This window comes from Camarhynchus parvulus, chromosome 25 (genome assembly GCF_901933205.1).
Source record: "Camarhynchus parvulus chromosome 25, STF_HiC, whole genome shotgun sequence".
NCBI lineage: Eukaryota > Metazoa > Chordata > Aves > Passeriformes > Thraupidae > Camarhynchus > Camarhynchus parvulus.
Genome location: NC_044595.1, coordinates 1,533,492 through 1,548,344, shown reverse-complemented (window position 1 = coordinate 1,548,344; position 14,853 = coordinate 1,533,492). Strand labels below are relative to the sequence as shown.

Here is a 14,853-nt window from a genome sequence, read left to right as displayed (position 1 = left end):
TTAATGTCAATAAAATTAAAATATGTGATTTAAATGAAATTAAAATATGTAACAAAAAATAAAGTATTTAAATAAAATTAAGATATTTAAATAAAAATAAGGTATTTAAATAAAATTAAGATATTTAAATAAAAATAAAATATTTAAATAAAATATTTCATTTAAATAAAATATTTCATTTAAATAAAATTAAAATTATTTTACTTTTATTCAAAATTTAAATAAAATTAAAATATTTAATTTAAATAAAATTAATTTTTTTAGACATAAATGTAAATAAAACTCCTCCTGTTGCTTTCCCACTTATTATATTTTTTTATTTCATTTCATTCACCGCCCATAGCTGCTCCAAACCATTTTTTCCACCGGAGGAATTCCTGAAAAACCCAGCCCCGGTCATTCCCTCGCTGGCAGCCGCGTCCCGCCCGGGGCTGGAATTCCGCTCGCATTGCGCTCCCAGGGTGACACACGCGCAATTCCCGCGGCCGCGTCCCCCCCCGTGTGTCACTCGCTGTCACCTCGGTGTCACCTCCCCCAGGGGACACGGCCCCGCTGCCATCACCGCGGGGCTTGGGGCAGGGCGAGATGTTTGATCCCAAAATACAGGGGGGGAGAAAATGGATTTTAGTGCCAAAATATAGGGGGAAAAGGGGATTTTAGTACCAAATTACAGCGACTTTTTATCCCAAAATACAGCAGGGAAACGTGGATTTTAGTGCCAAAATACAGTGGAAAAAAGCAAATTTTTGCCCCAAAATACAGCAGGGAAAAGTGGATTTTAGTGCCAAAATACAGGGGGGAAAAGCAAATTTTTGCCCCAAAATACAGCAGGGAAAAGTGGATTTTAGTGCCAAAATACAGCAGGGAAATGGGGATTTTAGTACCAAATTACAATGAATTTTTATCCCAAAATACAGCATGGAAACGTGGATTTTAGTGCCAAAATACAGGGAGAAAATGGGATTTTAGTACCAAATTACAGCAGGGAAAAGCAGATTTTAGTCACAAAACACAGCGCGGAAAAGGGGATTTTAGTACCAAAACACACAGAGAAAAGCAAATTTTTGCCCCAAAATACAGCAGGGAAAACGTGGATTTTAGTCCCAAAATACAGTGGGGAAAAAGCAAATTTTTGTCCCAAAATGCAGTGGGGGGAAAGTGGATTTTTGTCACAAAATGCAGTGACATTTTATCCCATAATACAGCAGGGAAAAGCGGATTTTAATCCCAAAACACAGTGGAGGAAATAGCAGATTTTTGTCCCAAAATGCAGTGGGGAAAAGCGAATTTATGCCCCAAAATACAGTGGGGAAATGTGGATTTTAGTCACAAAATATAGGCGGAAAAGTGGGTTTTAGTCCCAAAATACAGCAACTTTTTATCCCAAAATACAGTGAGGAAAAGAGGATTTTAATCCCAAAACACATTGGGGGAAAAAGCAGATTTTTGTCCCAAAATGCAGTGGGAAAATTGACTTTTTGCCTCAAAATACAGCAGGGAAAAGTGAATTTTAGTCATAAAGTACAGAGGGGGAAAAGTGGATTTTTGCCCCAAAACACAGAGCAGGACACCCTGAGGATCCTGTGCCATCCTGGTGGCTGCCAGTCCATCTTTTATCCATGTTTTTAACACCTTTTTAATCCACATTTTTTTACCTTTTATCCACGTTTTAAACCTGTTTTTTATCCATGGTTTTAACCCATTTTTTATCCATTTTAACCTCTTTTTTATCCATGTTTTTAACTCATTTTTATCCATATTTTAACCCATCTTTTATCCATATTATCCATGTTTTTTATCCATTTTTCATCCACTCTTTAACCCATCTTTTATCCACATCATCCATATTTTTAACCCATTTTTTATCGATTTTAACCTGTTTTTTATCCACGTTTTAACTCATTTTTATCCATGTTTTTAACCCATCTTTTACCCACATTTTTACCCATTTTTTACCCATTTTAATCCACATTTTAAACCCACCCTTTATCCACATTATCCATGGTTTTTACCCATATTTTACCAATTTTTTTACCCACTTTTTATCCATTTTTAACCCATTTCCATCCACCCCTGCAACCCCTTTTTAACCCACGCTTGCAACCCATTCGTTGTCCGCCTCTTTAACCTGTTTTCAATTAAACGCCGGCTTTAATTAAGCGATGCTTTTAATTAAATCGTGTTTTTCCAGCCCGTGCTGCTTTTCCACCCTTCCCTCACCTCGGGAGCTGCCCCGGGGCTGCAGCAGCCCCGCGGCTCCTCTGTCCCCTCCGTGCCACCCTGCTCTGTCCCCAGTGCCACCTCGGCGGGGTCCCCTCACCCCCAGCCCTGCCGGTGCCACTTTGGTCACCGCGGTGCCACCTCTGTCCCCTCGGGGACGCCGAGGATGACGCGAAGGTGTCGCCTTCGATGGGGGGGGATGGGGAGGGCAGGAGCGGCTCTGATTAATTCCAGGAGCAGCTGGAAAACAAGCGGGGCTGGGGAAGGCGAGGCTGGCGTGGGGACAGTGAGGGGACAACGTGGGGACAACGCGGGGACACCGCCGGGAGCTGGCCCAGCCTTTGGCCTCCTTGTCCCGTGTGGTCCTTGTTCCGTGTGACACTGGGGGACAGATGGGGACAGATGTGTCACCTCAGGGTGAGGAAGCCGCTGGGGTCACCAAGCTCTCGGGGACAGCCGGGTCATTGTCACCAGTGGTAGCTCCTCTGTGGGGTTCTGTGCCAGCCCCAGTGTCCAGCACCAGTGTCCATACCCAGGGTCCATACCCAGTGTCCATCCTGGTGTCCATCCCTAATGTCCACTGCCGGTGTCCATCCCCACTGTCCACTCCCAGTGCCACCAGCAGAGTCACCCCCAAGTGTCCATCGCTATTTTCCACCCCTGGTGTCCATCCCGTGTCCATCCCCATTTTCCATCCCTATTTTCCATCTCCAGTCCCATCCCCAGTGTCCACCCCTATATTCCACCCTTCTTGTCCACCCCCAGTGTCCACCTCCATTTTCCATCCCTATTTTCCATCTCCAGTCCCATCCTCAATCACCACACCCAATGTCCACCCCCAATGTCCATTCTCAATGTCCACCCCTGATGTCCACCCCCATTGTCTCACCCCATTTTCCATCCTGATTTTCTGCCCCAGTGCCCATCCCCATTGTTCACCCCCAACGTCTACTCCATTCTCAATGTCCACCCCTATTTTCCATCCCCATTGTCCATCCCCAACGTCCACCCCCATTGTCCATTCTCAATGTCCATCCGACTGTCCATTCTCAACGTCCACTCCCATTGTCCCCTCCAGCACCCACCTCCATTGTCCACCCCACTGTCCACCCCTGATATCCACATCCATTGTCCACCCCTGCCTGGTGTCCACCCCACTGTCCAGCCCTGATGTCCACCCCCATTGTCCACCCCTATTTTACACCCCAATGTCCATCCCATGTCCTCCCTATTGTCCACCACAGTGTCCACCCCTGTGTCCACTCTATTTTCCACCCCAATATCCACCCGAATTGTCCACCCTTATTTTCCATCCCCAGTATCCACTCCTGGTGTCCACCTCTAATGTCCACCGCTGATGTCCACCTCTATTTTCCACCCCCATTGTCGATCCCTGTTGTCCACCCCCATTGTCCACCCCATTGTCCACCACAGCGTCCACCTCTATTTTCCACCCCCAATGTCCACCCCAATGTCCATCCCATTGTCCACTGCAGTGTCCACCACAGTGTCCACCCCTGTGTCCACCTCTATTTTCCATCCCCAGTGTCCACCCCTGGTGTCCACTCCAGCATTCACCCCAATGTCCACCCCATGTCCCCCCCATTGTCCACCCCATTTTCCATCTCTATTTTCCACTCCCAATGTCCATTCTCAATGTCCACCCCATTGTCCACCCCCATTTTCCATCCCTATTTTTAATCCCCTTTGTCCACCTCAGTGTCCACCCCTGCGTCCACCTCAATTTTTCACCCCCATTGTCCATTCTGAATGTCCACCCCATGTCCACCCCCGTGTCCCCTGTGTCGCTCCCGCCCAGTGCAGCCCCTCGGGCCGCAGCCCAGCCCGGTTCTGTCCGGTCCCTGTCCCGGTCCCGGTGCCGGTTCCGGTGCCGGTCCCGGTGCCCCCGTAGCCGGACGCGGCCCCGCACGTGCCGGGCCGGGCCGTTCGCAGCGGGGCCGGGCGGGAGCGGCCGCGGGATCTGGAGCAGTTGGTGGCCCCGGGGCCGGGGTTTGGCCCCGCCGGGACAGCGGCAGAGCCGGCCCGGGCGGTCCCGCAGCGGCGGAAGGGCCGAGAGCGGCCCCGGGGCAGAGCCGGGCCGGGCGGGGCCGGGCTGGGCACGGGGGCGGCACCGGAGAGGGGACACGGAGCAGGGGGGGACGTGGGATTGAGGGGACATGGGACTGAGAGGGTACATGGCACTGAGGGGACATGGGACTGATGGGGAACATGGCATGGAAAGGGGACATGGCACTGAGGGGGATGTGGCATTGAGGGGACATGGCACAGAGATGGCACCGGAGAGGGGACACGGAGCAGGGCGGGGACATGGGACTGAGGGGGGACATGGCATGGAGAGGGGACACGGCAGAGAGGGGACATGGCATGGAAAGGGGACATGCAGCACTGAGGGGGGACATGGCACAGAGATGGCACCGGAGAGGGGACACAGAGCGGAGGGGGGACATGGAGCAGGGTGAGGGGACGTGGGACTGAGGGGACATGGGACTCAGAGGGGACGTGGTACGGAGAGGGGACATGGCACAGAAGGGGGACATGGCATTGAGGGGGGACATGGGACTGAGGGGACATGGCATGGAGAGGGGACATGGCACTGAGGGGACATGGCACGGAGAGGGACGTGGCACTGAGGGGACATGGCACTGAGTGGGGACATGGCCTGGAGAGGGAGGCACAGCACAGGGATGGAGTCACAGGAAGAAAAGGGGTCACAGCACCAAGAGGGGGTCACACACTGGGGCAGAGTCACTGTCACCCACTGTCACATGGCCCTGTCCCAGCTCCTCCATCCCTGCCATGTCCCTGTCCCTAAGGGTTCCACCCAGTGCCATTTGTCACCGTCCCAACTCCTCCATCCCTGTCATGTCCTTGTCCCAACTCCTCCATCCATTCCTGGGTCCTTTTCCTATCTCCTGTTGTCACCTGCCTGTCCCCAACACTACATCCACTGCTGTGGCCCTGTCCCAGTTCCTCCATCCCTGCCATATCCCTGTCCCCAACAGTTCCATCCAGTGCCATTTGTCACCATCCCAACTCCTCCATCCCTGTCATGTCCTTGTCCCAACTTCTCCATCCATTCCTGTGTCCCTGTTCCATCTGCTGTTGTCACCTGCCTGTCCCTAGCGCTTCATCCACTGCTGTGGCCCTGTCCCAATTCCTCCATCCCTACGATTGTCCTTGTCCCCAACAGTTCCATCCAGTGCCATGTGTCACTGTGCCAGTTCCTCCATCCCTGCCATGGCCCTGTCCCCAACAGTTCCATCCCTGACGTGTCCCCATCCCCTTGACCATGTCCCTGTCCCTGCTGACCGTGTCCCTGTCCCTGCCACAGAGAGGGGACATGGGACAGAGGGGACATGGGACAGGGGACGGAACTGCTGGGGACAAGGGCACGGTCCCCGTGGTCCCGGTGCGGTGCCCGGTGCAGTGCCCGGTGCGGTGCCCGGTGCGGTGCCGCGGACGAGGGGCCGGTCCGGAGGAGGGACCTGCAGCCCTTAAACCCCGCTCCAACCACACCTTTAATCCCTCCGAGTCCCGCTGCGAGCCCAGAACCCTCCGGGAACCGAGCTGCCACCTCCCGCCACCGCTGTCCCCCTGTCCCCGCTGTCCCCCCGCTGTCCCCCCGGTGTCCGGCCGGGGTCCGGCGGGCCGGGCGCTCCCTAATTAGGGGGTAGGAGCGGAGCAGGGCGGCAGCCACGCACAGCTCGGAGCCACTCACTCATCCCGCAGGAATCCTCCCCACGGGGAGGAGCGGCCCCGGCCCAGCGCCTAAAAGGGCCCCGCGCGGGCCGGCTGCTCTCGGAGCCTTCCTGCACCTTCCTCCTTCTCCTCCTCCTCCTCCTCCTCCTCCTCCTGCTGCTGCTGCGCGGCGCCATGGCAGGGCACGGCGCCAGCCTGCTCCTGCTGCTCGGGATGCTGCCAGGTAGGAGCGGGCACCGCGGGGATGCTGCGAGCGCCGGGGCGGAGCGAGGGACGCGCACCTGGGCACAGCTGGGGCAAACCTGGGGCACAGCTGGGGCACAGCTGGGGCACAGCTGGGCACACCTGGGGAACAGCTGGAGCATACCTGGGCACACCTGTGGCCCCTGTCACACCTGTGGCCCTGGTGTGCCTGGGGCTTCTGTCACACCTGGGCACACGTGGGCACAGCTGGGGCACAGCTGGAGCATACCTGGGCACAGCTGGGTATACCTGGGGAACAGCTGGGGCACAGCTGTGACCCCTGTTACACCTGGGGCTCCTGTCACACCTGTGGCCACCTCCAGGGTCCTGTGCTGGTTTTTGGGGTTGCAGCTGCGGGGTCTTTGGTTCTTCCAGGTGTGGCATCTTTGGGGCTGCCAGGTGTGGGGTTTTTGGGGCTGCAGGTTGGGGTCAGGGGGCAGCAGGTGTGCGGTTTTTGGGGCTGCCAGGTGTGTCGGGGCACAGGTTTGGGGTGCGTTGGGTCCCTGCTCCCCACAGTTTGGGGTCACAGCTGCGGGGTCAGGGGTGTCAGGGCACAGATTTGGGGTCCCTGTGCCCCATCCCTGCTCCGCGTGGGTCAGGAGCTGCAGGTGTGGGGCGCTCTGGGTGTCATTTTGGGGGTGACAGTGCCATTTCTGGGGTGACAGTGCCATTTTGGGAGGTCACAGTGCCATATCTGGGGGTGACAGTGCCATTTTGGGGCTTAAAGCGCTGTTTTTGGGGGTGACAGTGCCATTTTGGGAGGTCACAGCACCATTTTGGGGGTGACCATGCTGTTTAAAGGGGTGACAGTGCCATGTCGGGGTGTGACAGTGCCATTTCAGGGGGTGACAGTGTCATGCTGGGGTGTGACAATGCCATTTCAGGAGGTCACAGTGCCGTTTTGAGGGGTGACAGTGCCGTTTCTGGATGTGACAGTGCCATGTTGGGGTGTGACAGTGCCATTTCAGGAGGTCACAGTGCCATTTTGAGGGGTGACAGTGCCATGTCGGGTGTGACAATGCCATTTCGGGCTGTGACAGTGTCATTGTGTCCCCAGCTCTCCTGGTGGCCGTCAGGATCAATGGCAAGGGCCGCGAGGTTCTGTACCTGGCCAAGGGCGACTCGGTCAAGCTGGGCTGTCCGTATGTCCTGGAGCCCGAGGACAACGGACCCCAGGGCGTGGGCATCGAGTGGATCCAGATCAGCCCCGAGAGACCCAGCCCCGAGAATGTGGTGAGGGGCTCGGGGGGCTCGGGGGGCTCGGGAGGAACTCGGCTGAGGGGAGGGACAGGCGGGACACGGAGGGACAGAGGGACAGACAGGGACAGGGAGGGACAGAGAGGACAGGCAGGACAGACAGGAGACAGGGAGCAACAGAGGGGGACAGGAGGGACAGAGGGGGACAGGAGGGACAGAGGGGGACAGGAGGGACAGAGGGGACAGAGAGAGACGGGGAGGGACAGAGGGACAGAGAGGGACAGACAGGACAGGCAGGGACAGAGAGGGATGGAGAGAGGACAAGCGGGACAGGCAGGGACGGGTGGGACAGGGAGGGACAGAGGGGGACAGAGAGGATTTGGCAGGGCAGGGAAGGACCAAGCAGAGTCTGGATGTGCTGGGGTGGGAAGGATGAAGAGGGACAGAAAGGGACAGGGAAGGTCTGGAAGGGCAGGAAAATACCAGGCAGGGTCTGGAAATGCTGGGCAGGGAAACACCAGGCAGGGACAGGCAGGGCAGGAAGGGACAAAGAGGGACAGGCAGGGACAAAGAGTTGGGGAGGGCACAGAAGGACCAGGCAGAGTCTGGAAATGCTGGGATGGGAAGGATGAAGTGGGACAGGCAGGGACAGACAGGACAGGGACAGGCAGGGCAGGGACAGGGACAGGGACAGGGACAGGGACAGGGACAGGGACAGGGACAGGGACAGGGACAGGGACAGGGACAGGCAGGGCAGGGACAGGCAGGGCAGGGACAGGTAGGACAGGGACAGGGACAGGGACAGGGACAGGGACAGGCAGGACAGGGACAGGCAGGGCAGGAACAGGCAGGGCAGGGACAGGCAGGACAGGGACAGGTAGGACAGGGACAGGGACAGGGACAGGGACAGGGACAGGGACAGGCAGGGACAGGGACAGGCAGGGCAGGGACAGGCAGGACAGGGACAGGCAGGACATGCTGGACAAGCAGGGCAGGGGAGGTCTGGAAGGGCAGGAAAGGAGCAGGCAGGGACAGGCAGGGACAGGCAGGGCAGGGAAGGTCTGGCAGCGTCTGGGAAGGACCAGACAGGGCTGGGCTGGGCTGGGCTGGGCTGGGCTGGGCTGGAGGGCAGCCAGGGATGCAGGGACAGGCAGGGAAAAACAGGGACAGGCAGAGACAGGCAGGGACAGGCAGCAAAATGAAGGAGCAGGCAGGGACAGGCAGGGACAGAGGGGACAGGAAAGGACCAGGCAGGGACAGGAAAGGACCAGGCAGGGACAGAGAGGTCTGAGGAGGGCAGGGAAGCCCCAGGACAGACAGGACAGGGAAGGACGAGCAGGGAGAGGCAGGAAAGGAGCAGGCTCAGGTAGGAACAGGCAGGCCCAGAGCTGAGCCTAACCCTAACCCTAACCCTAACCCTGACCCTGACCCTGACCCTAACCCAACCAAACCAACATTAACCCAACCCAAACCCAAACCCAACCCAAACCCAAACCCTAACCAACCTAAACACAACTCAACTCCTAACCCTAACTAATCTTAACCCTAAGATAAATGCAACCCCAACCCAAATGCTAACCAACCTTAACCAACCTAAATCCAACCCAAACCCAACCCAAACCCAAACCAACCTTAACCCAATCCCAACCCAAACCCAACCCCAACCAACCCAAACCAACCCAATCCCAACCCAACCCCAACCTCAACTCAACCCTAACCTAAACTCAACCCAAACACTAATCCTAAACAACGCAAACCCAACCCAACCCAAACCCAGCCCAAACCCAATCCTAATCTTAACCAACCTTAACTGAAACCCAACCCAACCCAAACCCAACCCCAAACCCAAACCAACCCAACCCCAAACCCAACCCAATCCAACCCCAAACCCAAACCCAAACCCAAACCCAACCCCAAACCCAACCCCAAACCCAACCCAACCCAACCCCAAACCAACCCAAACCAACACCCACACCCCCCAGGCCACGCTGACGCTGTCCCCGTGTCCCCGTGTCCCCAGTTCCTGTCCTACCAGGACCACCACGTGAACTACGGCAGCTCGGGCCTGCAGGACCGCGTGGCCTTCGTGCAGACGGACCCGGGCCAGCGCGACGCCTCCATCCGCGTGGCCGACCTGCAGGAGAGCGACACCGGCACCTACCAGTGCCGCGTCAAGAAGAACACGGTGGCCGTGCACGAGGTCATTGTCACCGTGCAAGGTGAGAGAGCGCCCTACATGGCACCTGTGTGGTCCCCAATGTGGCACCGGTGTGGCCCCGGTGTCACCTGTCCCATCCCCGCCCCGCACCAAGGTGGCCTTGGTTCCTGGTGGTCATGCCACTCTGTTTGTGGCACTGACAGTGTCACCTGTGCCCCTTTCATGTGGTCCCCAGTGTCACCTGTCCCTCTCCCAAGTCCCCTTCCTGGCTGGCCCCTGGTGGCACTGGCGGTGTCACCTGTGCCCCCCTCATGTGGCATTTGTGGTGTCACCTGTGCCCCTCTCATGTGGTCCCCAGTGTCCCCTGTCCCACTCCCGAGTCCCCTTCCTGGCTGGCCCCTGGTGACAATGGCAGTGTCACCTGTGCCCCCCTCATGTGGCCCTTGGTGGCCCTGACAATGTCCCCTGTCCCCCATGCAGGTGGCCCTGACAGTGTCCCGTGTCCCCCCGCCCCAGGTGACTCCTGTCCCCCCACGCTCCCAGGTGTCCCCTGTCCTGGGTGGCCCCTGGTGACTCCGATGGTGTCCCCCTGAGTGGCCCCAACAGTGTCCCCTGTCCCCTTGCTGGGTGTCCCCTGTCCCCTTCCTGGGTGTCCCCTGTCCCTGGCCTTCTGTCCCCCTCCCCGGTGCCTCTGACACCGTCCCTGTCCCCTCTTCTCCCTCTCCTGGCTGTCCCTGTCCCCTGTCCCCCCCTGGCTGTCCCTGACGGTGTCTCTGTCCCCTTCCTGCATGTCCCCCATCCCTCCCTGTCCCCTATCCTCTGTCCCCGGTGTCCCTGTCCCTTGTCAGGCTCCCCTCGGCTTTCCCTGACACTGTCTCTGTCCCTTATCCCCTGTCCTTTGTCCCCTGCTCCCTGCTGATGTCCCCGTGTCCCCTGCCAGTGTCACCGTGTCCCCTGAGCTGTCCCCTGTGGTGTGGTGGTGTCCCTTGGCCAGTGTCCCCGTGTCCCCTGGACTGTGTCGTGGTGTCCCCTCCTGGTTTCCCTGTGTCCCCTAATGTTGTCCCCGCGTCCCCTGCCTGTGTTGCGGTGTCCCCTGCCGGTGTCCCCTTGTCCCCTGGGCTGTCCCCTGCCGCTATTCTGGTGTCCCCTCCAGTGTCCCCGTGTCCCCTGGGTTGTCCCTGCTGGTGTCCCCGTGTCCCCTGCCCCTGTCATGGTGTCCCCTGCCTGCGTCCCCGTGTCCCCTGTGCTGTCCGTGTGTCCCCTGCCGTGTCCCCTGACGTGTCCCCGTGTCCCAGCAGAGAAGCCGGCAGCCCCGCAGTGCTGGAGCGAGGGGGAGCTGACCGAGGGGGGGTCGGTGCTGCTGCGCTGCTTCAGCCGGGGGGGCACCGCGCCCCTCTCGTACCAGTGGGCAAAGCTGGCCCAGGGCTACGGGGGGGGGGCGCTGCCCGCGGGCACCCTGCAAGGTGGGTCTGGGGGCTCGGGGGGCACAAAGGGCATCTGGGGGGGGCTCAGGGAGGGTTTGGGGGTGTCCCTGTGCTCGGGAACCCTGCAAGGTGGGTCTGGGGGCACCAAGGGGCACCCAGGGCATTTGAGGGGATTTGGGGATGTCTCTGCCCTCGGGCACCCTGCAAAGTGGGTCTGGGGGCACAGGGGGCACCGGAGGGCACCGAGGGCATTTGGGGGGGTTTGGGGGTGTCTCTGCCCTCGGGCACCCTGCAAAGTGGGTCTGGGGGCACCAAGGGGCACAGGGGGGCACCGAGGGCATTTGGGGGGGTTTGGGGGTGTCCCTGTGCTCGGGCACCCTGCAAGGTAGGTCTGGGGGCACAGAGACCATTTGGGGGTTCAGGGGGGGTCTGTGCACTCGGCCCCACCCCCCCAAGGTGAGTCAGGGACCCCTGGGGGGCTCGGGAGGGGATTTGGGGACATCGGTCAAGGGGGGTGTGGCCATGGGGGGGCTCGGGCGGGGGGGGGGGTCGGTGTGTCCGTGTCTGTGTGTCCGTGTCCATTTGTCCATGTCCGTGTGTCCGTGAGTCCGTGCGTCCGTGTCCCTCTGTCTGTCCATGTCTGTGTGTCCCTGTGTGTCCCCATGTCCATGCGCCTGTGTGTCCTTGTCTGTGTGTCCGTGTCTGTGTGTCCTTGTCTGTGTGTCCACATGTCTCCTGTGTCGCTGTGTGTTCATGTCCCTGTTCATGTCCCTGTGTCTGTCCCTGTGTCTGTCCATGTCCCCGTGTCCCTCTGTGTCCCTGTGTCTGTCCATGTCCCTGTGTCCCCGTGTCCCTGTGTCTGTCCATGTCGCCATGTCCTTCTGTGTCCCTGTGTCTGTCCATGTCCCTATGTCCCCTCTCTCCCTCTCCGGGGGGCGCGGGTGACACCGAGGTGACAGTGCCACCCGTGCTGTCCCAGGCCGTGCCCCCGGTGACCTCCTGATCCGCAGCCTGACCGTCGCCCACGCTGGCACCTACCAGTGCCGGGTCACCAACCGCGTGGGCTACTCGGTGTGCCAGCTCAACCTGAGCCCCGGGCCACGTGAGTGACACTGGGGACACTGGGGACACTGGGGACATTGGGGACATTCGAGACATTGGGGGCATTAGGGACATTGGGGACATTGGGGACATCGGGGACATGGGGTGTGCCAGCTCAACCTGAGCCCCAGGCCACGTGAGTGACACTGGGGACACTGGGGACACTGGGGACATCATTGGGGACATTGGGGACACTGGGGACATTGGTGACATTGGGGACATTGGAGACATTGGGGAATTGGGGACACTGGGGACACTGGGGACATCACTGGGGACACTGGGGACATTGGGGACATTGGGGACATTGGGATGTGCCAGCTTAACCTGAGCCCCGGGCCACGCGAGTGACACTGGGGACATTGGGGACATTGGGGACATTGGAGACACTGGGGACATTGGGGAATTGGGGACATTGGAGACATTGGGGACATTGGAGACATTGGGGACGTTGGGGACATTGGGGACACTGGGGACATTGGTGACATTGGTGACATTGGGGACATTGGTGACACTGGGGACATTGGGGACATTGGAGACATTGGGGACATTGGGGATACTGGGGACACTGGGGACATCACTGGGGACATTGGGGGTGACACAGGGTGGCACCAAGATGTCTCAGCTCCCAAGGGCGGCCCTGGGGTGGCACTGCAGGTGACTCTGCGTGGCACCAGGGCTGGCTCTGGGTGGCACCATCAGGGTCTCCCTGGGCTCCAGGCTGGCACTGGGGGTGTCCCTGGGTGGCACTGCAGTGTCCCTGGGTGTCCCTGTGTGGCCCGGGGTGCCCGGGCAGGGACTGGCAGTGACAGGCTGTGTCCCCGTGCCAGGCGGGCGCCAGGCTGGCATCATCGTGGGCTCCATCCTGGGCTCCCTCCTCCTGCTCAGCCTCCTGGGGCTGCTCATCTGGGCGCTGATCGCCCGCTACCAGCGCAAGGAGTGCCAGCGCGCCTGCAGCGACTGCCGGTGGGTGCCAGGGGGTGGCACGGGGTGGCACAGGGTGGCACTGGGCTCTACTGGGCTGTGCTGGGCTGTACTGGGCTGTACTGGGAACCAGTGACTGGCACTGGGCTGTACTGGGCTGTACTGGGCTGTACTGGGCACCAATGACTGGCACTGGGCTCTACTGGGCTCTACTGGGCTGTGCTGGGCTGTACTGGGATGTACTGGGCTGTGCTGGGCAGCAGTGACTGGCACTGGGCACTGATGGGCACCCCTGGGTGCTACTGGGCACAGCTGGGGACAAACAGGCACCACTGGGTGGCACTGGGTGGGTGGCACCAGCTGCAGGTGGGTGCCAGGAGGACACCAAGAGTTCTCATGGGTGTCACCAGGCACAGAGGGGTGGCACAGGGCACTGAGGGTGACCCAGGGGTGCCACCAAGCACAGGAGGGTGGCACAGGGCACTGAGGGTGACCCAAGGGTGCCACAGGGCACAGGAGGGTGGCACAGGCACTGAGGGACACCAATGGGTGCCACCAGGCAGAGGAGGGTGGCAGGAACGCCCAAGGGTGCCAATGGGTGTCACCAAGCTCGAATGGGTGGCACAAGGTCACCAATGGGTGTCACCAAGCTCGGGTGGGTGGCACAAGACACTGATGGCCGCCAAGTGGTGCCAATGGGTGCCACCAGCCCCAGCCGAGCGCCACCAAAGCCCTCGGAGCACCGATGGCGGTGCCAAGCCCCTCTCCCCGAGCGGTGCCACCTGACGCGTTGTCCCCGCAGGAGCAGCACCGGTGGCACCATGCCCCGGCCCTGCGCCGCCTGTGCCCACCACTCGTACTCCCCGCATGGCATCAGCTACATGCAGTGCCAGCACGGCGAGAGCGACGAGCGCGCGGCTGCGCTGCTCTGCAACGAGGGCATGCGACACCAGGTCACCTGTCCCGCGCTGTGACACCGCGGCCACCCCGCGGCGACGGCGACAGCGACGGAGAGAACGACAGAGAGAGCCGGCCCCGCAAAGTGACGGCAGGAGCGGCTCCCAAAGCCCAAAAAAAAACCCTAAAAAGTTTCAAAATCCTACAAAATTCTTCCCGAAATCCCACAGAATCGTACAGAATTCCAGAGAATTCTTGCAAAAATTTCATAAAATATTTCAAAACCTTCCAAAAATTCCCTCCAAAATTCCATAAAATATTTTTTTTAAAACCCCAAAAATTCCCTCCAGAATTCCATAAAATCCGTCAAAATCCCCCAAAAATTCCTGTCCTGGAGCTCCCTCGTGGGGCCACCACAGGGACAGGGACAGGGACAGCGAGAGCCAGTCGGACAAAGTGACAGCAGGAGCGGCTCCCGAAGCCCAAAAACCTTAAAAAGTTTCAAAATCCTACAAAATTGCCCCCAAAATTCCATAAAATCCTTCAAAATCCCACAAAATTCCTGTCCTGGAGCTCCCTCGTGGAGCCACCACGGCGACAGGGACAGTGACAGGGACAGCGAGAGCCCGCCCCACAAAGTGACGGCAGGAGCGGTTCCGGAAGTCAAAAAAAACCCTAAAAAGCTTAAAATTTCTACAAAATCGCTCAAAATCCAACAGGATTCCAGAGAATTCACCTCAAAATTCCATCAAATGTTTCAAAATCCCCCAAAATTCCTGTCCCAGAGCTCCTTCGTGGGGCCACCATGGGGATGGGGACAGCCGGTCCACAAAGTGACGGCAGGAGCGGCTCCTGAAGCCCCAAAAAAAAACCCTAAAAAGCTTCAAAATCCTACAAAATCCCACAGAATTCCCTCCCAAAAGTCCATCCAAAATCCCCCAAAATTCCTGTCCCGGAGCTCCCTCGTGGGGC

General features: G+C 58.6%; 1 protein-coding gene across 1 annotated transcript; it reads left to right on the top strand.

Moving 5' to 3' along the window:
* Positions 1-6,997: 6,997 nt before the first annotated feature.
* Positions 6,998-13,958, top strand: VSIG8 (V-set and immunoglobulin domain containing 8). The gene is made up of 7 exons (XM_030965148.1): positions 6,998-7,047; positions 7,224-7,416; positions 9,401-9,599; positions 10,837-11,001; positions 11,942-12,064; positions 12,891-13,026; positions 13,787-13,958. The coding sequence occupies exons 1-7, from the start codon at positions 6,998-7,000 to the stop codon at positions 13,956-13,958; spliced, it is 1,038 nt and encodes a 345-aa protein (XP_030821008.1).
* The last annotated feature ends 895 nt before the right edge of the window (positions 13,959-14,853 follow it).

Excerpts from the sequence above, each read along its gene's own strand:
- VSIG8 (XM_030965148.1), top strand. The coding sequence starts at position 6,998 with ATGTCGGGGTGTGACAGTGCCATTTCAGGGGGTGACAGTGTCATGCTG. Across the intron at positions 7,048-7,223 it reads GGTGACAGTGTCATGCTGGG|TGTCATTGTGTCCCCAGCTC; the intron begins GTGTGACAATGC and ends GGGCTGTGACAG. Across the intron at positions 7,417-9,400 it reads GACCCAGCCCCGAGAATGTG|TTCCTGTCCTACCAGGACCA; the intron begins GTGAGGGGCTCG and ends CCGTGTCCCCAG.